Source organism: Daktulosphaira vitifoliae, unplaced genomic scaffold (assembly GCF_025091365.1).
Source record: "Daktulosphaira vitifoliae isolate Bord-2020 unplaced genomic scaffold, ASM2509136v1 Scaffold_4, whole genome shotgun sequence".
Lineage (NCBI taxonomy): Eukaryota > Metazoa > Arthropoda > Insecta > Hemiptera > Phylloxeridae > Daktulosphaira > Daktulosphaira vitifoliae.
In genome coordinates, this window is record NW_026099575.1 from 4,190,432 (window position 1) to 4,213,133 (window position 22,702).

The window sequence follows — 22,702 nt, forward strand, 5'->3', positions numbered from 1 at the left end:
TTTTAAAAACAATATAGGTTAGATAGGCTCTAGTTGACAAAAATATTTAATGCACTAAAATATAATAACAATTGTTGCTACTAAAATAGTTATAATAGATTAATTTTAACAAAGGAATAAGCATTATAAATTTCAATTATTCATATAACAAATACTTTAAATATATTTTAAAAAATTAATTTATAATATGAAATTGCTACTTGAAATTTACACACTTTTTTTGGTAAATACTTAAAAAAAACTATTAATTGGAAATAGCTTGTTTTTCAATCTGTTGTTGATATTTTTTCATTCTATTTTCTAATTCTGGTCTAAAATGACGTATTAAACCTTGAACAGGCCATGCTGCACCATCTCCTAGTGCACAAATAGTATGTCCTTCAATTTGCTTACTAATTTCCCATAACATATCAATTTCTGACGTTTGAGCTTGTCCGTCAACAAATCTGTACATTATTTTATTCATCCAATTAATACCTTCACGGCATGGAGTACATTGACCACATGATTCATGTTTATAAAACATAATTAAACGAGCAATAGCTTTTACAACATCTGTTTGTTTATTCATAACAATTACAGCAGCTGTTCCTAAACTTGTCTGTGCAGCTATTAGTCCATCAAAATCCATAATAGCAGTATCACAAACATGTTTAGGAATGAGCGGTGTAGATGATCCACCAGGAATCACAGCCAGTAAATTATCCCAACCACCTATAACTCCACCAGCATGTCTTTCAATCAATTCTTTTAATGGAATAGACATTTCTTCTTCAACAGTACATGGAGTATTTACATGGCCCGATATATTAAATAATTTTGTTCCAGAATTTCTGGGTCTACCTAGACCCAAAAACCAGTTACCCCCCCGACGACATATAGTAGGAGCAACAGCAACTGTTTCTACATTTGATACAGTAGTTGGGCATCCAAACACACCAACATCTGCTGGGAAAGGAGGTTTCAATCTCGGTTTACCTTGTTTTCCTTCAAGAGATTCAATTAAAGCAGTTTCCTCACCACAAATATATGCACCAGCACCTCTATGAACAAATACATCAAAATCATATCCAGAATTGCATGCATTTTTGCCTATTAATCCAGCTTGATATGCTTCACAAATAGCTTGTTGTAAGTTAGATGCTTCATTGTAAAATTCACCACGAATATAAATATATGCAGCACAAGCACCCATAGCTCGTCCTGCAACTAGACATCCTTCAATCAACTTGTGAGGATCATGTCTCATAATTTCACGATCTTTGCATGTACCAGGTTCACCTTCATCAGCATTAACAACTAAATACTTAGGACGACCGTCAGAAGGTTTATTCATAAAACTCCATTTCATTCCAGTTGGAAAACCAGCACCACCTCGTCCACGTAAACCAGATGTTTTCATTTCATTGATTATATAGTCAGTGCCTCTTTCCAAAATTTCTTTAGTTTTATACCAATCACCACGTTTAAGTGCTCCTTTAAGTTGCCAATCATGACGTCCATATAAGTTAGTAAAAATTCTATCAGAGTCGGGAAGATTTCCATAAGACGCTTTCAATTCTGGTGTAGCTGCAGTACTACTATTATGACAAACTTGTTTTTCAAATTTTTTAAAGACAATATTTGTTAAACCAAATCCACCATGACCTTTAGTAACTAAACTTGACCTCACTAATATTGAACTATTCATTTTAAACTTAAAATAGCGAAATACAATAAAAAAATATATATATTGAATAGGTTATACAAGATCATACAAATATAAATCAATGAGATATACTTTTAGTAATGTTTGAAAAAAATCTACAGAGCAAAACTCTTTAATGTCACTTATTTATTTCACAAACTAATGAAATATTTTTATTGATACGGTTATCAGTAATAAATAAAAAATGTAGCACTTAAGGTTGATAAATCCATCTTGGAACAAAAAAAAAGCCATTCGACAAAAAAACATTTCAATGTTGCCAAATTAAATATTTGATATGATTATACTCTCATAGATTAAATACACATTTAATGTGTATTAAATCACATGTGTATTTAATCTATGATACTCGTGATAAATTATAATAATACACAATAAATTTGTGAGTATATACTTAACAGGTAATTTTAAAATTTTTGATTTATTAAAAAAATAAAAAAACACTTTATGAAGCATTGTAATTCAGGTAAGTCTAACAATTATACCAGTTATTGAAAATTGACCATTTTATTGTATACATAAGTTGAACTTTCATCAGGCAAATATAGCCGCTTTAGCCATATCAAACCATAATGGTGTAAATAACCATTTCATTTTCAACTAGACCCCATTATTCTTTATAGTACTAACTTAAATTAATTAGATATTAAAAACAATTATTTGTAATTACACAAAAACAATATGATATATTAAATCATAAATATTGATTATAATAAAAAATAATTAATTTTTTTTTCAGGTGAAAGGAAACGTTGATAAAGTAGAATTGTAACTTTCAAAATCTACTTTTAATTTAATTTATCATTATTAAAATTCTATTTTGTTTACATTTTTTTTTTTTTACTAAAAAATGTTTGAATACTTTTATATATTTGTTATTGGATTTTTAGACATAGCAGGTCTAGGTTTAATTATGTCTAGTTTAGGTGTTCGTCTCAGGCAGTTTGGGGCTTCTCACTTTCAAGTAAATTCACTAGAATCTTTATTTTCAGGAATGCAAATAATGACAAGTCCTATAGTAGGAACACTTAGTGATCGCTACGGTCGAAAAAAAGTTATCACATTATCAATGTTAATAAATGTAATATGTTATTTTTTGATGGGTTATTGTTACACATTTTTATCATTATCTGTAGTTCGGCTAGTATTAGGTGGTTTGAGTCACACAATAATGCTAGGAAGGTCATTAGTCGGGGATAATATTCCTAAAGAGCATTTAATTAGTGTTCACGGAAAAATGAATGGTTTTTTCTCCATAGCAATGATGATCTCCCCAATTATTGGAGGAAGTTTATCAGAAAAACCAAATGGATTTTTCTATGTAACCTGTCTTACTAGTTTATTATGTATTTTGAATTTGAGTGTTATTATTTTATGTGTGCCCAATAAAAAAATTAAAAACGGTAATGCCAAAAAAGGTATCTTCAGTCAATTGAAAGAACTAAATTTTACTGTTTATTGGCCCATATTATTTATGAAATTTACATGTATGGCATTATTTTTAACCTTAATGATATCATTTAGTATGGTTCTAAGTGAAAATTATAAACTTAGTCCATCTCAAATTGGATATACTATTGCTTTTAGTAGTTCAGTTGGTGTAGGCACTGGATTTTTTTCAGCAAAAATAGCATCTATATTTAAATTGTATAGTATTTTCAATAAATGTTGTTTCAGTTTTTTGTTAATATCATTTGGACATTTAGGCCTATCATTCCAACCAAATCTATTATATTACTTAATTTTCACAATTCCAATAGGTATAGGAGGGACTCTATCTGATGTGTTTTTAAATCAATTATTATATGAACAAAGTAATGAAAATAATCGAGGATCAATGGAAGGTGCTATGGCCAGCATTTCTGCCATATCACGCTGTATTACTCCAATGGTAATANGCTATGGCCAGCATTTCTGCCATATCGCGCTGTATTACTCCAATGGTAATAGGTATTACTATGGATAAATATGGAGCTCAAGGTGTTTACTTATTAGCATCATTAACTGCTATGTCTAATGCTGTAATAGTTAAAATATTTAACGGTAAAAGAAATAAAAAATACAAAAAAAAACTTTAAAAAATTGTTTTGGTTAAGCTTTTATTTTTAATGTTATCTACTTATTTTAAATATATTTTTATGGTATTTAGCTAATATTACATTTTTTTACTAAAACCTTATTTTTAATTTTAGAGTATACACTGAAGTGAGTGTTTTTATTTTAATGTAAACAATGCATAACTGTTTTATTTTAGGGTTTCTGTTAATTGTTAAATAATTGTAAATGTATGCTATATACCCCCAGGTCTCAAAAATAGGAATTTATGGTTTATGAATAAAAGGTCTATAATTATTATAGTCATATTAATGTAAATAATTAAAGCGATGACATATTAACGTACTAAGTCACAAAAACTAAATTTTACAGAACAAGGAATCGACGTAAAGACCTTTGACAATCGCTTTTTTGTTTTCAACATTATATTTTACTGAAATTCGACTTATTTTTCAATAGATTATTTGCCTATATATTTACTAATCTTTTTAAGTAAAAACAAAATTATTTTTTTGGAATTTTGTGTTATTTTTGAGAAGATCCAAGGAAGTTAGTTCGGTCAATATATATCTATAATTGATAGTATTGACACAGTTTTTTATTGATATACTTATTTAACTGTTATGAGATTATCCAAGTAAACCCTTCTATGATAAATATTATTTAATTGTAAATGAACGTTATATTTGTGACTTCGGATAAATATTATATTTAATGAAAATCGAATTGATAACATCTACAGTATATGAATTTGAACGCATAATTTCACGATTTAAAAAACATCGACGTAAAACAACTTATAGTTAAATTATGAAAGGTGTCATTAATTGCATATAGACGTTATGATGTAAAGTTAATTTTACGAATTCATTTAGCGATCCTAGAAAAGTGATAATAATTTTGTAACAGGTTGAGTTGAATTGCTTAGATCTAAAAAACAAAAATGTTGCTTTTGTACTTTTTTTAATTATTGTTTAAATTAAAATTTAGTGTTATCGTTTGATTTACTGTTAAGTAAAACATTTATAACTAATGTTGATGTAGTATTACAAAATAGCATGCTGCTTGTTTTGGACTCTCGTGTGACTCAGTTCCCTAAAATTTAATGAATCATAGCTCGCTGATAATTAAACAAAATAAAAAAAAATTGTCCTATCTAATTTGATTATATATAAAAAAAAATAGGGTTAACATTTGAAAATTGAAAGTTGATACTGATTTAAAGCATAAGGGATGATCATAAAATTGTAATTTTACTCACTGAGCAGTTCAAGGTAGAAACATAATATTTCATAAAGAAAAAAAAGATAATTCTTATATTTTCAAAAATAGTTTGTAATGCATAGTTAATCAATGAAAAAATCACTGTATAATAACTTTATAACTTTAATGTATATAACTTTTATATACATTGTGATTCATTTAGCATGATTCACTTAATTGAAAAAATAAAAATAGTTTTTATAATTTTGTTATATTCATCGTTTATACTTTATTAGGGTGTCGATTTATTCTTAATTTTTGAAGTGGAAATAATACTCACTTAACTAGTTAATATGTCATGAACTCATAATTATTATGTAAATATTAGTTTTAAGGAATTTTTATTATTAATATCTAGAAAGTAAGAAACATTATAATTATTAGAAAGTGTAATATTGTTAATTATATCATTAATTGTTAATTATTCCTAATAAAAAGGTACCTGATCACTGACTCGGTGGTCAGTGTTCAATCGGTAAATGTTACATTATGATTGTTATTATTTTGACTCTTTCTGACAACATTTATCTGTGTGATTGAACTTGGACTTAGAACACCCAGTTCATCACAAATAAAATAGAAAATGATGTAAACAACGAAATGACTAGTCTGATAGTCGAATACAAATTTTGTGTCAGCATTTTGGAAATTAATAACATTTTATTGAATTACTGTAAGTGAAGAGTGAGTGCTACTAATTTTAAAACTAGATATTTCCTGGGTGTTTTTTTCCTCCCTCTTATGAATAACTTCTGAAATACAGGTCCAATAGTTGTTATAGACGAATCATTTTCTTAACTAGTAGATTATATATGTTTTTATTCAGTATAAGGGATGAACATAAAAAATATATCATGATTGATAAATTTAGAAAAATATTTAATTAAAAGAAACCAATAAAATAATTTTCTATTAATGGATTAATGAAGTGGGCCATGATAATGAATAACTCTGCTGTCTGTGGTTTTACATTTAATTAGATTAATAATTATAAATCTAGTTAAGTACAATCCAAGTATATTGACTATAATAATTACAGTATTTTCTTAATTTACTGTACAAGGTCAAAAAATACATTCAGAAAAAACTATGGTGGTTTGTAAGTTGATGATTGTATAATCATTAACATTTCAAATGGTACTCATTCTAAATGTATTTTTTTCCCAATAAATATACGTATTTTAGTTATTGATATGAAAATAAGCCTACAATAACGTATAATATACGTTTCCGCCATTGATGTTATAAAAGTGTATGTTGATATCTTTTAGAAAATGATTCAGTGATGCCAACTTAAAATATTGATAATTAAAACGATTTTAAACAGAATATGTGTAACTTGAACCACAGAATAGTTTGTGTTAAGAATATGATAAGCTCAATTTACTCAATAATCGATATCTATGGTTTTAAGTAACATTTTTTAGTTAAACTATTGTATATTCGCTGTACGTTTGATTTCTGATCGTGTATAAAATTATGGATACTAATAATTATTTGTGTAAATAACATTAATGAACCAGTTAAAACCTTTAGTAATTAAATTTCAATAAAATTATAATAAAAATTGCAAAATTGATAATTATGGATGGTATTATTCATTTGTTTTTATACATTCAAATTAATTTTTGCTGTGTACATTAGTTGAAACTCGACAAAAAGTATTGATACTGTATTTAAAAATTATATGTAATTAATATTTATTTAACTTATAAACTATTGTTACTATACAAACTATGCTTCTTATTTTTAGGACACATTGTATAAAAAATATATGAATGAAATATATTTCAGTTAATTTATTTTAATTCAATATAGTAGATTACATAAATGGTAAGTTCATACATCTTATGATCTATAATTATAGTTTAAGTCTTCACATTTTGTATTAGTTTTTGCTAATAGTTCATTTCTTATTCTAAAAATTAAAAATTTTATCATTATCTACAGAATCTAAAATATTTAAAACTGCTTATCTAAAATAAGTACTTCAGCACAGGCTAAACAAAACAGAATCTTTAGGCTGAATTAAAAATGGTCAACTATATCTTAAAAAATACCAGTAATGTTAGAAACCAGAGATTTTTCTTATTTTTAAGTTTTTTTAAGTACATGTTTAAATTTATTCAACGTACATCTTGTAAATAAAGTGCGGACCATTTTATTATAAATGGTTTATCAATTGAACAATGATATACAATGTTTAAAAACAAGAAAACTCCTCTCTATAAACCATTGTTTTAATAATCTAATCTGACTGACATACATTTTTAAGAGCCAATGTTAATTTAAATATCTTTCCCATTTGTTAATTGTGTTATTATAGTATCTGAACCATTGCTCTCTATTAAAAATATTTTATATGACCGGTGCTAATTTGGTAGGCCTACTTCATGATGAAATATTTTTGGTATAATATATTAATGATAATTTTTTATGAAACACTGAATATTATTCCCTTTTACTAGAAATTTTTTTGTTTTTATGGAGAAAGTTGTCCCCTTTATACCTCCCATAATTAAATTTCTAATATACATTTTTTAATGTTAAGAAAAATAAACATCTGTTTATTACCAATGTACTTGACATAACTGAAACCAACTTTATAATAGCCTATAAAACCCTATATATAATCTTTTTGAGTTCAGTATATCTGTGAGTAAAAGAAAATTAAAAATTAAACCTAAAAATATTATCTAGAATTTAGGTAAAAAAAAATATTAGCTTTGCATTGAAACTAAACATTTCTTCAAATATTATTTAACTAATTTTTTATATATTTGACAACTTAATTATATTATAAAAGATGTTTAACTTAACATTGACACAATATTATTGTTGTTCATGATAATATCCTAATTTTTTTTTTTTTTTTTTACAGTGTAATGAAAAAAAAACATGTATAAACAAAATTTTCCTGAAAATTTAAAATATTCATACATTTATATCATAGTATTTTTGGATTTAGTTGGTATTAGTTTAATCATTCCAGTACTGGGAACACATTTGAGAAGTATCGGAGCTAGTCATTTTCAAGTAGCACTTTTAAGTTCTACTTATTCAGCTCTTCAATTTTTATCTGGCACTTTTATTGGTGCTCTTAGTGATAAATATGGTCGTAAAAATATACTTCTTTTAACTTTAAGTATTTGTGCACTGGCATACTTTGTTTTAGGTATTATAAAATCTTTTGTTCTTATAGCTGTAGTCCGTCTTATTCAAGGGTGTGTAAAACACACTCAACTTTTATGTAAAATTTTAATTAATGATATTGTACCACCAGAGCAACAAACAGCAGCATATGGTTGTATGAATGGCTTTGCTGCATTATCGTTCATTATTGGTCCAATTGTTGGTGGTCATCTTATGGAAAAAAATGAAGGATTTTATATTTTAGCTTGCTGTACTGCTATTGTTTTTTTACTTAATGTCCTAGTTATATGGCTGACAGTTCCTAATACATTAGTTATATTAAATCCAAAAACTTTAAATAAAAATATAAAAAATTCATCTCCATTTAATGATCTATTGGAAGTTGATTGGAAGGAATGTTGGCCTGCGTTTTCTTTGAAAATGTTAGGCGCAGCCTCAATGTTTGCATATTACAACTCTGTTAGCTTAGCAATAAAAGAAAAGTTTAGTTTATCACCAAGTGAAGCTGGGTATACAGGAGCTATTCAAGGATTTACTGGGGGAATTACTGGGTTTTCAGCTGGTAGTATTGAACATTTATTTATGTTCAAAAACCCATTTTCTAAGTGTTATTATTCTTTTTTTTTACTTGGAACTGGATTTTGCACTCTAGCATTATCTCCTACTGTAACTATATTTACTTTAGCACTCATACCAATCACTATTTCTAGTACATTGCTTAGGGGATATAACAATGAAATATTATATGAAATTAGTTCAGTTGATCATAGAGGACTAATTGCTGGCGCAGGAGCTAGTGTTACTGCAATATCAAGATTTATATCACCATTGTTATGTGGATTAACAATGGATATTTTTGGTAGTAGTTCTGGTTTTATTTTGTCTGCTATATTTGCATTTGCTGGTGCATTTTTATCAAAAATGCTTTCTAAAAAATCTAAAAATGATTGATACTAACATTAAAACCAATAATATTTAAAAATTGACTATTTATGTTGTATAAATTTCAAATATTTAAATAATATTCTAATTTTTAATATTTAAAATTATGTACTGGGTTTCAATTTGAAATATGATGCTATTAGTTTAAGTGTAAGTTATTATTGTTATTTAATAGTAGTTAAATTTTATATTAAAATATTATATATGTTTATGTTAATTTTAAGGAATTTAAATTTATGACTTTGAAAAGATTACTATTTTAAATTAATGAAATTAAGTTACCATTAAAAGCAAATTGTGATTTTATAAAATTAAATACTATAGCTTCCATGCTAAGTTAGAAACTATTAAAATCACTGTGTTTATTTATTTATTTTTTGTGTCTATAACACAAATTTTTTTGTGTCAATTGTTACGTCGCTATTTAGGGGTTGAGCCTAAATGCCCGTCAACAGTATTCTAAGGGACTAACGGCGGATAGCTAGTTAGGCTATATCTACCTTAGGTACTGTGGTTTCCTATTCAATTTATATTCCCTTAGATGAACTACCAAGGGTCGCACTACAATATATACAGGGTGTTCAGTAAGTCAGGAAACGGGTTTCTATTGTTCTCATTGTTTGTAACAATTGACCTGTTTCCTTACTTACTGAACACTGTGTATATAACACTCTTGGTTAACAACGATATAAATAAATATTTATTAAGTGATTGAAATATTTAATTGATAATACAACCTGCTGGACACCAAGAGATGATATAATTCAACAGAGAGCTGATGGCGACACACGCACGCACTATATACGTGGTAGAAAAGTTAAGTTAATTATAAGACAAAAGTAGTGGTCGCGATAATGGTAAAAAGTCAACTTCTTAGCTCTTGCTGGAAAGATATTGAAAAACAGTACGACAAATTATCAAAAATCGTATCTAATCAAAGGCACTACCCTTAAAAATCAAAAAAATTTTACACGTTCCTTGTAAATGGGGAATTCTCCAGAAAATTCCATTTTTATAATGAGTAATTTTCGACTTTTAGTTTCGATGCGAAGCTGAGAAGGTATTAATTTTACCATGATGTGTTTATTTTTTTTTTTGTGTCTGTCACTACTTTTTCTCAGCTCTCACTGGACCGATTTCTTTAACAATACGTCAAAAGATCACAAATTGTATCTAGTTGAAGACATTACCCTTAAAAATTTAAAAATTTTCCCTCGTTCCCCGCAAATGGGGGAAATATCCAAAAAAATTACAAATTTAAAAATCGACAAATTTTGTCATTTTTTTCACTTTTTTTTCTTAAAACTTCCATAACTTTTTCAAAAATCAACAAATCAACATAATTTTTTTTTAAACTAAAACCTTAGATATTTTCCTTTCATTTGATATAATTTTTTTGAAAATTTAACACTTAACCTGCTCATGGGGGGGGATTTAAAATTGCAACTTTTTTACAAAAACTAACTTTTTCAACTTAATTTTTGAAAATGTTCCGGAAATACTGCGTCCTTTAAACATATATCAAATTGAAGCTTATTTTATGTACTATAAAATGAAAAAAAAAAATTTGTCCCGACACTTTATCTTCTGCATGTAAACAGTAAACGGTTGCCGTAGTTAAAAAAACACTATTTTTGTGTTAAAATTTTCGATTTTTAATTTTCAACTTAAAAATGCTATAATTTTTCGAAAAATGTATGTATCAACAAAAGTTTTTTTTTTCTAAATACATTATAAGTACATCTTTCATTTGACATACTTTTTATTAAAATTGGACAATTTCCCCATATATAGGGGGCGTTCAAAACNTTTTTTGAAAATTTAACACTTAACCTGCTCATGGGGGGGGATTTAAAATTGCAACTTTTTTACAAAAACTAACTTTTTCAACTTAATTTTTGAAAATGTTCCGGAAATACTGCGTCCTTTAAACATATATCAAATTAAAGCTTTTTTTATGTACTATAAAATGAAAAAAAAAAATTTGTTCCGACACGTTATCTTCTATGTGCAAATGGCTGTCGAAATTAAAAAAAAAATGTAATGTGTACGATAAAAATCACCTTCTATCGGAATGTTTTTTGTACTTAAAACTCCCTTAACTTTTTCAAATATTAACTAATCAAAATAATATTTCTTTATATTGAAACCTTAGGTAATTTCCTTTCATTTGATATCATTTTTTTATTGAAAATCTAACACTTATTCTGCTCACNTGATATAATTTTTTTGAAAATTTAACACTTAACCTGCTCATGGGGGGGGATTTAAAATTGCAACTTTTTTACAAAAACTAACTTTTTCAACTTAATTTTTGAAAATGTTCCGGAAATACTGCGTCCTTTAAACATATATCAAATTAAAGATTATTTTATGTACTACTAAATGAAAAAAAAAAATTTGTCCCGACGACCTATCTTCTATGCGCAAAAGGCTACCGTATTCAAAAATATGCTACTTTTTTTATTCAAATTCTGGGTTTTGTATTTTATTTTATTTTAAAATATCTTATTAGGGGAATAAACTGACTTTTATGAATATTATATAATGTCATTGACATAGAATAAAGTTCATAAGACATATGAAATTATACTTNAGAATAAAGTTCATAAGAATATGAAATTATACTTATTAAAATTTTTTTACTTTTTTAAAGTCGAAAAAGTAATTTTTAAATTTGAGTTAGCTTAAATAAACAAATTTATCATGCAACAAAAGCAACGAACAGTTGCCGAAGGGATAACAACTGTGTTTTCCACGCTTATGGTACGAGGTTCAAATCCGTCTGTGGCTTCTAAAAATTTGCATTTTTTTTTAGTTAGAATAGAATTGTCAAATCATTTGATATTTATCTCATTTAGATTCAATAATTTCAATAAATATAAAGGATCTTATCACTAGAGTTTCTCCTCGTGAGAAGAAATTTATATTCATGTTAATATTATTTTACTATGTGGTTCTTTTTGTGGATACGATATATTTTGCCAACCCTCACTAGACCTACTTTTTTCAACGATACGTCAAATGATTCATTTAAGTTTATGATATTTAAGTTAATGATTAGTTTAAGTTATTACTCTTAAAAATCAAAAAAATATTCCTTATTCAAATAAAAAGTAGCTTAACTAGATTTGTCCATACAAACAATTAAAATCATTAATTTTTAATATTCTTAAATTATTTATTGTCGAATTAAATTTGATATGATAAAAGTATTCAACTACAAAAGTAAATAATTTTACTTTATAATTTATTAATTTTTTAACTCTATTTCTGTGTGCTACTACCAGTCTATAATATGCCAAATTTTTTTGTAATATGTTGCTATATAAATCATAAATTTAAAAAAAAAATGATTTTTAGTTTCACCTGAATTTAACAATGGATTTTTACAATAATAATTATATTTTATAATACGCTCAATTGAGTAAATCGNTGTTACCATAACTTATAGTTCAACTTGCAAGTTTGAAATTGACATTATTAAATTGAAAAAAATGAAATTTTTAATTAAAATTAATTAAGTTCTGAATATTTCAATTGCAGAATCTTTTTAAACACCAAAAGTTATTAGGAAATGATTACTANTTTTTTTAAACACCAAAAGTTATTAGGATATGATTACTATTCTTTCTATTTCAGTTATCTATTACGATAAAAATGCAAAAAAATCGAATTTTTCTGATAAATGTACTGTAAATAGTAATTATAAATNTCGAATTTTTCTGACAAATGTACTGTAATTAGTAATTATAAAATTTCCAGATTGCATATTAATCTTAAAAATTTCATTTTTTTCAATTTAATAATGTCAATTTCAAACTTGCAAGTTGAACTATAAGTTATGGAGTTATAAACTATATTTAGCTTCGATGCGAAGCTGAGAAGGTATTTTTCATTAAAACTTTCACTTTAAAAGACAATAAAAAATAGGTTCAAAATGATTACCTTTAACATATTAAAAATCAAAATCAGTATTAATTTAATACAATTTTTTTTGTTCTTAATTATTTTTTTTTATATGTAAATACTTATTTTTTAATAATAAGTAATAATATTAAAACTTAGAAGTAATAGAAAAAGTTTAATTGCACATTTGAAAACATCACGAAAAGTTTATTTAGAAAAGTATATTTTTTTTCTGATGAAAGTTCCTTTTGTTTAGTGTATTTATTCATAAGTAACAAAATTTTTTTATTAAAAAGTATTGCATAAATTCCTTTAAATTTGTATACGCATTAAAAGTATATGAATATACAACTCCTTTTTATTTTTATAATATCTCCGTAAAAATTACAATATTATATTATTGAATACCACTTTCATACTCAATTTAATTACTGTAATTATTATGTATTCATATATTATAGTTATAAATCGGGGTAAAATTAAGGGAATAAGTGTTATTGTTGTTTTTGAAATAATCTACCAATTTCATTTTTTTCTATTTAATAATATTTATTTCAAACTTGCAAGTTGAGTTAAAAGTTATGGTAATAAATTCATTTTTTTTTTATTAAAACTTTCACTTTAAAGAACAAAAAGAAGTAGGTTCAAAATGATTACTTTTAACATATTAAAAATCAATAATAATTTGAAAATAATTAATTATAAAAATTATATAATATATAATTAAAATAATTACTAATCTGGATATAATTAAGGAAATAGGAGTTGATGTTGGGTTGGGTTGGTTACATTTTTAACTTTATAATGCTATAACTCATTGAAAAGTGTATGAATCAACACAATTTTTTTATGAGAAATAATATTTTTTAATAATCCCTTTTTCATTCGACATACTTTATCTTAATCAGGGTATTAATAAGGAACTAGCAGATCATGTAGCTTTTGTAATTATCCACCAATTTCTTAGAATTAAACACTATCTACAGATTTGCATCGAAGCGTTTCTTATGATAGTGATTTTAATCACTGTCAGATTAAATCTATACTGGACCCAACTATGCAACGTCCCCACTATGCCGCGACCCCACTGTGCTGGGTTTTTTTTTAACTTGAAACTATTTGAAAAATGAATGAATCAAACAAATTTAGTCTTTATAAATAACTATATCTATATTATCTATGTTTAACATATTAATGTATCGGCATGATTTATGTTATAAAAAATGTATTTTAAAATTATTGTTTTTAAAGTTTAAGCAAATAACTAAAGATAATTAAAAAATGGCATTCCACTATATATAGATCTCAGCATAAGTTTTGTGTGTTAGTGTTCATTGGTTTTAATTTATACTATTTATTTAAACTTTATATTTTGTTAACTATGAATTTTCTAAACTGTTGTTTTGTGTTAATCGTTATTTTAATTCAATCACTATCATCAAATTTTGTGTTAACCAAATTAAGCCAAAATGAAAAAATTAAATTTCTTAATGAAATACTTGTGAATGTGAATATATGGAATCAATTCAAGAGTGTATATGTTAAATATGGAAATATCAAAAACAGGAAAATTTTCACAGTTAATAACATTTTTAATAATTCAAGTAATTATGAAAAAAAATTAGACTTAATTTTTAAATTCGTAAAATGTAAGTATTGGGAACAAATTAAGTCGTGTAATCGATTTTTGTCATACATGACAAGTGGTTATAAAACGATCTATGATGAAGAAATAAATACACAAGAAAGAACAATGACCTTACAAATAAAGAATTCGCTTCTAACAAAAATCCAGGAATATAGAGAATTAATACGTAAACTTTATAATTATGCACTTTTTTTTATAAGTTTGTTTCCTGAAGGTAATAATCATGTATATCATTTTTCCCCATTTTTTTCGAAACTTTTGTCCATAATTAATATGCCATTACCTGAAGGTGATAATTTTGCAAGTAATTTGATGAATACATTAAATGACTCATTTAAGGATATTTCTAACTATTCAAAGACCTCGTGTATTTATACAGACAGTATTCCCCGCGAGCAAACGTATATCAAAGAATACAATGATCTTAAGTGGGCTAGTGTAGAATATAAGGAAAGCTATGCAGAGTATATGGGTGAATACTTTGATTATTTTGTAGAAGAAACTTATGATTTGTTTTCACAGTTATCATTAAATAAAAAATTAGAATAACACATAAGATTCAATTATCAATTATTAATATTTATAATTTTATTTACACTTAATTGTATTTTAGTCTTTTTTGGTATAAGTCAATGATTGTTTTTTCACTTTTAATTGTATGAAACATAATTTTTTTTATATAATAAAAATTGATCACTCGTGACTAACTAATTAAGTAAAATTAAAACTATAATAAAAATATTATTAATATGTAGTTTTAATTTTTTTTTAAACTAATCACTTGATTACTCTTATTACATTAATTAAGTTAATAACATACATTTTAGTATTTTCTAGTTTCATATACTTCCCGATTTAACAATTACAATAACAATTATACAGTAGTTATAACAACCGTAGTATTATAGGATCGAAAGTTGTAATCGTTCAGTAATTTTCTTAATTAAATCATTTGTTATTTTATATGCTAATGAAATAAATATTCAGTAATATTGTATGTAAAAAAATAAATATATATTATGAACTATAAAGACTAAACTATAAAGGGATTAATTGACGTATTGGCTAAACGAGCTTCATGAATTAAAAATATAATATATAGTAATGTTTGAAAACTTATTGATGAATTATTTTTCAATATATCAACCAATTAATGACTAATATATTGAAAATAATTTAATAGTACACTTGTATTTGTCTAAAATCGCACTTGTATCTTTTTAGTTTAATTAAAGCTTATGTAATATAATTTAATTTGAAAAAAAAAAAATTGACTTCTGGATCTGTTTTTGTAATGGAAACTGATATTAAAGTTAGAATCTTTAAATTTTTTTAGCGTCGATGCGAAGCTGAGAAGGTATTAATTTTACCATGATGTGTATATTTTTTTATTTTTTGTGTCTGTCACTACTTTTTCTCAGCTTTCACTGGACCGATTTCTTTCAACAATACGTCAAAAGATCACAAATCGTATCTAGTTGAAGGCATTACTCTTAAAAATTGAAAAATTTTCACTCGTTCCCCGCAAATGGGGGAAATATCCAAAAAAATTACAAATTTAAAAATTGACAAATTTTGTCATTTTTTTCTTAAAACTTCCATAACTTTTTCAAAAATCAACAAATCAACATAATTTTTTTTTAAACTAAAACCTTAGATATTTTCCTTTCATTTGATATAATTTTTTTGAAAATTTAACACTTGCCTGCTCATGGGGGGTGATTTAAAATTGCAACTTTTTTACAAAAACTAACTTTTTCAACTTAATTTTTGAAAATGTTTCGGAAATACTGCGTCCTTTAAACATATATCAAATTAAAGCTTATTTTATGTACTATAAAATGAAATAAAAAAATTTGTCCCGACACTTTTTCTTCTGCATGTAAACGGATGCCGTAGTTAAAAAAACACTATTTTTGTGTTAAAATTTTCGATTTTTAATTTTCAACTTAAAAATGCTATAACTTTTCGAAAAATGTATGTATTTTTAAAATCGGTAAATTTTGTTATTTTTACAAAAACTACTTATCTTAACTTAAAAACTACTTCAACTTAATTTTAGAAAATGTTCCGAAAATACTTCGTCTTTTAAGCATTTACTAAATAAAAACTTATTTTATGTACTATAAAATGAAAAAAAAAAATTTATCCCGACACTTTATCTTCTGCATGTAAACGGCTGCCGTAGTTAATAAAACGCTTTTTTTGTGTTAAAATTTTCGATTTAAAATTGCTATAATTTTTCGAAAAATGTATGTATCAACAAAAGTTTTTTTTTTCTAAATATATTATAAGTACATCTTTCATTTGACATACTTTTTTTTAAAATTGGACAATTTCCCCTTATATAGAGGGCTTCAAAACTTGAAACATTGTATAAAAAATAGAACTTTATCAACTTAACTTTTGAAAATGTTCCGGAAATACTGCGTCATTTAAACATATATCAAATCAAAGGTTATGTCATTTAGTCAAAAATAAAAATTTTTCTCGATACCTTATCGTCTATAAGTAAATTGCCACCAAAATTAAACAAAAAATGTAATATTTGCAAAAAAATCACTTTCTATCGGGATGTTTTTTGTATTTAAAACTGCAATAACTTTTTCAAATATTAACAAATTAAAATAATATTTTAGCTTCGATGCGAAGTTGAGAAGGTATTAATTTTACCTCGTTCCCCGTAAATAGGGGAAATCTCCAAAAAAATTACAAATTTAAAAATCACTAATTTTTGAAATTTTTTCAATTTTTTTTAATTAAAACTACCATAACTTTTTCAAAAATAAACATATAAATATAATTTTTTTTTTATAGATGCTTGATGTCTTTACCTATCATTTGGTATATTTTTTTTGTAAATTTGACACTTAACCTGCCTACAGGGGGGGATTTAAAATGACAACTTTATCACAAAAAATTAACTTTTGAAAGTGTTCCGGAAAGTCTGACACTTTTATATATATCTTAAATTAAAGCTAATGTAATGTACATTATTATGGAAAAAAAAAAATGTCGGACTTTATTTTGTCTTCACGGTGAAAATGGCTACCGAATACTATTTTTGTGTGAAAATTCTCGATTTTGTATTTTACATTTTTAACTTTATTATGCTATAACTTTTTGAAAAATGTATGGATCAATTCAATATTTTCATGAGAAGTAATATTTATATATATCTTGCATTCGACATACTTTTTTTTTTTAATTAGACCATTTCCCTTTAAACGGGGGGAGTTCAAATCTAAAAAATGCATATAGAAAGTAGAACTTTTTCAACTTAACTTTTGAAAGTGTTCCGGAAAGTCTGACATTTTTATATATATCTTAAATTAAAGCTAATGAAATAAACTTTACTATGACACAAAAAAAAATTTCAAATTGGTGAAAATGGCTACCGTATTCAAAAATATGCTATTTTTGAGTTAAAATTCTAGGTTTTGTATTTTATTTTATTTTAAAATATCTTACAAGGGGAATACACTAACTTTCATAAATATTATAAAACTAATTAATATAGAATGTAGTTTCTAAGACATAAGAAATTAAACTTATTCAAATTTAAGTAAAATTAAAACTATATTAAAAATATTATTAATTTATAAAACTAAAAAATATTAAAAATATTAAACTCAAAGCCACAAAAAATTAATGAAAAGTCATAATAAAGAGTTAAACAAACTGATGCAAATCAAGACGAAAGTACGCCTGATTGGAGCTGATATATTTTTTCTCAAAAAATGTATTAAGTTCCATATGACTCCGAAGTTTGCCAGATTACCAAGTAAGTCAAACAATAATAATATTAATTTTTACAAGTCAATAAATTTCGCTCAGGAGAAATTTCTTAAGTTAGAAATAATAAATCATTATCGCAATAGAAGTAGATTAGAAATGGGGACTTATCTATTATATTTAAAACTCTCTAATTTTTTGAGTCAATCACAGTGGGACATCTTCGAGCTGAATATGTACCAAGTGGTTGAACATAAATTTAAAACAAAAAAAGAAAAGTTAAATAAAAAATTTCAAAATTTACTTTCAGAATACAAAAATAAGGGTCAAATAGATAATTTTAATAAGAGTCCGGTAGTTTCATTTTCTAAAAACTGGGGGGACGATTTAGTTAAAAATTACACAAACATTGTTTTTTCCGTTGAAGAAACTGAAATACTTAAGTTGGGTCTTAAAACAAGTTTTTTACCAAAAAAATTTCCAATGGAAGATCTACTAGTAGGCATTGAAATGAGGGTTAAAAGTGTTGATTTTAATAATCAAGACTGAGCAAGAAGGGAGTGTTTAAATTTTCTACAAAAAAATTCTGTTATAAATAAAGGGGGTTTAGGAAAAAATGAAAAACTATTTTTTTTAAAGTCAGATAAGGGGAATTCTGTTATGNTATTTAAAGGCAGATAAGGGGAATTCTGTTGTAATACTAAAAAAAGAAGATTATTATGAAAGAGTATCAAGAATGATTCAAGAGGGTCCTTATAAAGAAATTAAAAAGAATCCATTAAGTAAAATGATAAGGGAGGCTACAAACATCATAAATAGTTCAAAATTAATAATTGAAGAAAAGTTCAAGTTTTTCATTAAAATTTCAAACCCTCAAATACCTAAACTATATGCTTTGCCAAAAATACATAAGCCAGGAAGTACTATAAGACCTATTGTGTCGAATATTAATGTTCCGACTTACAATTTGGCTAAACACCTAGTAAGGGTATTTTCATCTTTCAAAAAATTCGATAGCTTTTCAGTTAAAAATAATATTGACTTAGTTAAACAATTATCTGGTTATACCATTCAAAATAATGACAGGTTAATTTCTTTTGACGTAGATGCCTTATTTCCGAATATTCTAATAAATATAACAATTAATTTTCTTAAAGACTGGCTAAAGGACCAAAACATTGAACAGGATAAAATAAATGAGCTTATTAATTTAACAAAGTTATGTATGAGTCAAAATGTTTTTCAGTTTCAAAATAAATTTTATGAGCAAACTGAGGGCACAGCAATGGAAAATCCGCTATCACCATTTTTAGCAGAACTTTTCATGAGTAGGTTTGAAACAAATTTAAAATACACTTATGGTGATTTTACAAAAATTTGGGTTAGGTATGTAGATGATATTTTTGCAGTTATAAATAAAGATTTTAATATGGGGGTTTTCATACAACATTTAAATTCTTTTTACCCATCGATTAAATTTACATATGAACAAGAAATAGAGGGGGAAAATTGCCTTTTTTGGATTTATTAGTTAAAAGAACAGAGGGGGAACTAAATTTTGAAATTTATCGGAAAAACACACACGTTCAGATACATTCCGAACACATCGAACCACACCTGGCAACACAAATTGTCAGCTTTTAATAGTATGGTTTACAGATTAATTAATATTCCGATGAATAAAATAGATTATGATAAAGAATTGGTGTTAATAAAAGAAATAGCTAAATTTAATGGGTATAACGAAAACATAATTTCAAAATTAGTCCGAACACAAAATNGGTTATAAAAGAAATAGCTAAATTTAATGGGTATAACGAAAACATAATTTTGAAATTAGTCCGAAAACAAAAGTGGAAAAAAGAAAGGAGGGCAGCTAGTACACTCTCCAGCGAGGGGGAACAAAAAGTAATTAGATCACCAATTTTATTTTATCCGGGCATCTCAAATGGATTAACTAAAATATTTAAGAATTTTGGTATTACTTTGGTAACATCTAAGAGTAATAATTTAAGAGATTTATTAGGTAACCCTAAAGATAAGGTAGATGAAGGGGGGAAATCAGGCATTTATAAAATACAATGTGAAAGTTGTAATAAATGTTACGTAGGACAAACAAAAAGAAATATAGGGGTCAGGTTTAAAGAGCACTTAAGAAATATTAAAAATCAAGAAATTGAGAAATCTCCAGTGGCTGAACATTTATTGACACATAATCACTCTATTAAAACCATAAAACTAATTAAAAACGTAAATAATTACAAAGAACTTAATATCAGAGAAGCAATAGAAATGTTTAAAAATAAAAACAATTTAATTAATTGGGATCTTGGCCCACTGAATAATTCATTATTAAACTTGTGTAAACTGGCAAAATGTGATAATATTACTTAGTGATGACGTTACTAGGTGATAAGATTACTAGGGGTATATAAGGGAGTTTTTCCTAGTCGGGGTGTCAGTATGTGTTTAGCGTTGATAATGGTAACATTGTTTCCGAAATACGTATCCGCGACTTTTCATTAATTTTTTGTGGCTTTGAGTTTAATATTGTTAATATTTTTTAGTTTTTTAAATTAATAATATTTTTAATATAGTTTTAATTTTACTTAATTAATTAGCCACAAGTGATCAATTTTTATTGTATTATTAAAATTTTTTTAAAGTCGAAAAAGTAATTTTTAAATTTGACTTTGCTCAAATTGTTAATTTTATCATACGACTAAAGTGATGAACAGTTGCCGAAGCGGTAACACTAGTGTCTTTCACGCTTAGGGTACGATGTTTAAATCCGCCTGTGGCAATTAATATTTTGCATTTTTTTTGAGTTAGAAAACAATTTTTAAATCATTTGATTTTTATCTCATTAAGATTCAATAATTTAGGTTAAAATGAAATTCAACAACATACCAGAGGACGAAATCTTAAGTGAAACTAGACCATAGGTTTACCTAATATTTAGGACTTCTTTCGGATAATATTAGTAAAATTTGACCGGATGGAGTATCATAAATCATTTTATTACTCGCAAAATAAAAACATTATTGAAAAATTATTTGTTTTTTTAGTTACATAAATTTCTTGATTTTGAAATCATCATAACTACTGAAATATATAGGTCCAAAAGTTTTTGTCGACTAGATAATTTAGATCATTATTTATAATCAATAAGTGAAATCTTATCTGTAGCAATAATATGAATCTGATTACAAGTAGAACGATTAAATTTGAAAATAAATAATCTATAATATCTTATCAATATAACTTTTTATATAGCCGTTGTCAGTAAACAGCCGTTTACCAAAATGACTAATTTTTTTAAAAAAAGAACCTATTAATCCACTTTTTATAAGACTATGTAATACCAAATTTTAATAAAAAATAATTCTTTAAATTTTCTTCAGTTTTAATTTTAGACTAAAATAAATGATTTTTTATAAATATAATATATTTTTTTTATTTAGAGATAACCTAATGTATGACTTGTGCAATTGTCGAACACCACTACAAATATATATATATATATATATGTGTGTCATTATAAACACTAGATGTATACATAGATCTCACAATAATTGAAAATAATTTGGTAAAATTAATTTTTTTTTTTTTGTGCTAAGATTATTGAACAGACGTTGTTACTATGTTATTAATTTACTGCCTTTGAAGTGGAATTTATATGTTTGCTAAAAATAGTAAAATATATATTTAGAGTATTAACTTTTGAACATATTACCAAATTATTTTAAATAATTAATTATACTATTTCATTAAAAATAACTTTAGATGAATTATTTGAAATATTTTCCTGTCTGTTACCCAAATATTTTTACACTGACTTGCAAATTAAAAAAAAAAACAAATGTTTATTTATAGAATGTTTATATACTTTTGTTCGTCTGATTTTATAATTTATCAATTTAGGATTTGATAATATAATCATAAATTCTTAGATCAAAGAAAAAAATGTAGGTTATTCAAATCGTACGTGTTTTACTATTCTCAATTTTTTTCTCTTATTACTATTCTCAGATTTTTTAGAAACAAAAATCAAATTAATAATAATTAGTTAAATATTTTTAGGAATGAGGCCTGTTTTAAAAAAAGTTTATTATGAGACCTTATTAATGTGAACAATATCTTAAAACATGGTAACATTTAAAGTACTTTAATATAACAATTTCAAGAATCGTTAAACTTATAGAAAACGAGCAATTTAAAAGTATTATAAATAATTATAAAAAATGTATTTTTGGTCTCTGAATGTTATGTATTTTAGACTTAGCACG

At 25.3% G+C, this 22,702-nt stretch overlaps 3 protein-coding genes across 5 annotated transcripts in view; 2 read left to right on the forward strand and 1 right to left on the reverse strand.

Moving 5' to 3' along the window:
- The window catches only part of LOC126905430 (LDLR chaperone boca), a 29,684-nt gene extending 24,173 nt beyond the window's left edge, over positions 1-5,511 (forward strand). The window contains exons 1-2 of one of the 2 annotated variants that reach the window (XM_050685106.1): positions 2,051-2,174; positions 2,448-5,511. In XM_050685106.1, coding sequence (XP_050541063.1) covers positions 2,559-3,674 — 1,116 coding nt within the window. In that variant the 5' untranslated portion in view covers positions 2,051-2,174; positions 2,448-2,558 and the 3' untranslated portion in view covers positions 3,675-5,511. Of the gene's footprint in view, positions 1-2,050; positions 2,175-2,447 lie in introns of those variants that run through there. The other variant, XM_050685108.1, reaches the window with a different exon arrangement.
- Positions 29-1,859, reverse strand: LOC126905424 (NADH dehydrogenase [ubiquinone] flavoprotein 1, mitochondrial-like). The gene has a single exon (XM_050685094.1). The coding sequence runs from the start codon at positions 1,688-1,690 to the stop codon at positions 245-247; it is 1,446 nt and encodes a 481-aa protein (XP_050541051.1). The 5' UTR covers positions 1,691-1,859; the 3' UTR covers positions 29-244.
- Positions 5,512-6,451: 940 nt separating the features above from the next.
- On the forward strand, positions 6,452-9,386 carry LOC126905426 (major facilitator superfamily domain-containing protein 9-like). Of its 2 annotated transcripts, none has more exons than XM_050685097.1 (3): positions 6,452-6,687; positions 6,780-6,859; positions 7,908-9,386. In XM_050685097.1, exon 3 carries the CDS (start codon positions 7,925-7,927, stop codon positions 9,128-9,130), a length of 1,206 nt encoding a protein of 401 aa, XP_050541054.1. In that variant the 5' UTR covers positions 6,452-6,687; positions 6,780-6,859; positions 7,908-7,924; the 3' UTR covers positions 9,131-9,386. The 2 variants fall into 2 exon arrangements, with proteins under 2 accessions (XP_050541054.1, XP_050541053.1); XM_050685096.1 differs by having other exon boundaries at positions 6,452-6,715; positions 7,908-9,385.
- Positions 9,387-22,702: the final 13,316 nt, after the last annotated feature.

Bases quoted from the DNA above. Each gene is read 5' to 3' on its own strand.
- LOC126905426 (XM_050685097.1), top strand. From the start codon at position 7,925: ATGTATAAACAAAATTTTCCTGAAAATTTAAAATATTCATACATTTAT.
- LOC126905424 (XM_050685094.1), bottom strand. From the start codon at position 1,690: ATGAATAGTTCAATATTAGTGAGGTCAAGTTTAGTTACTAAAGGTCAT.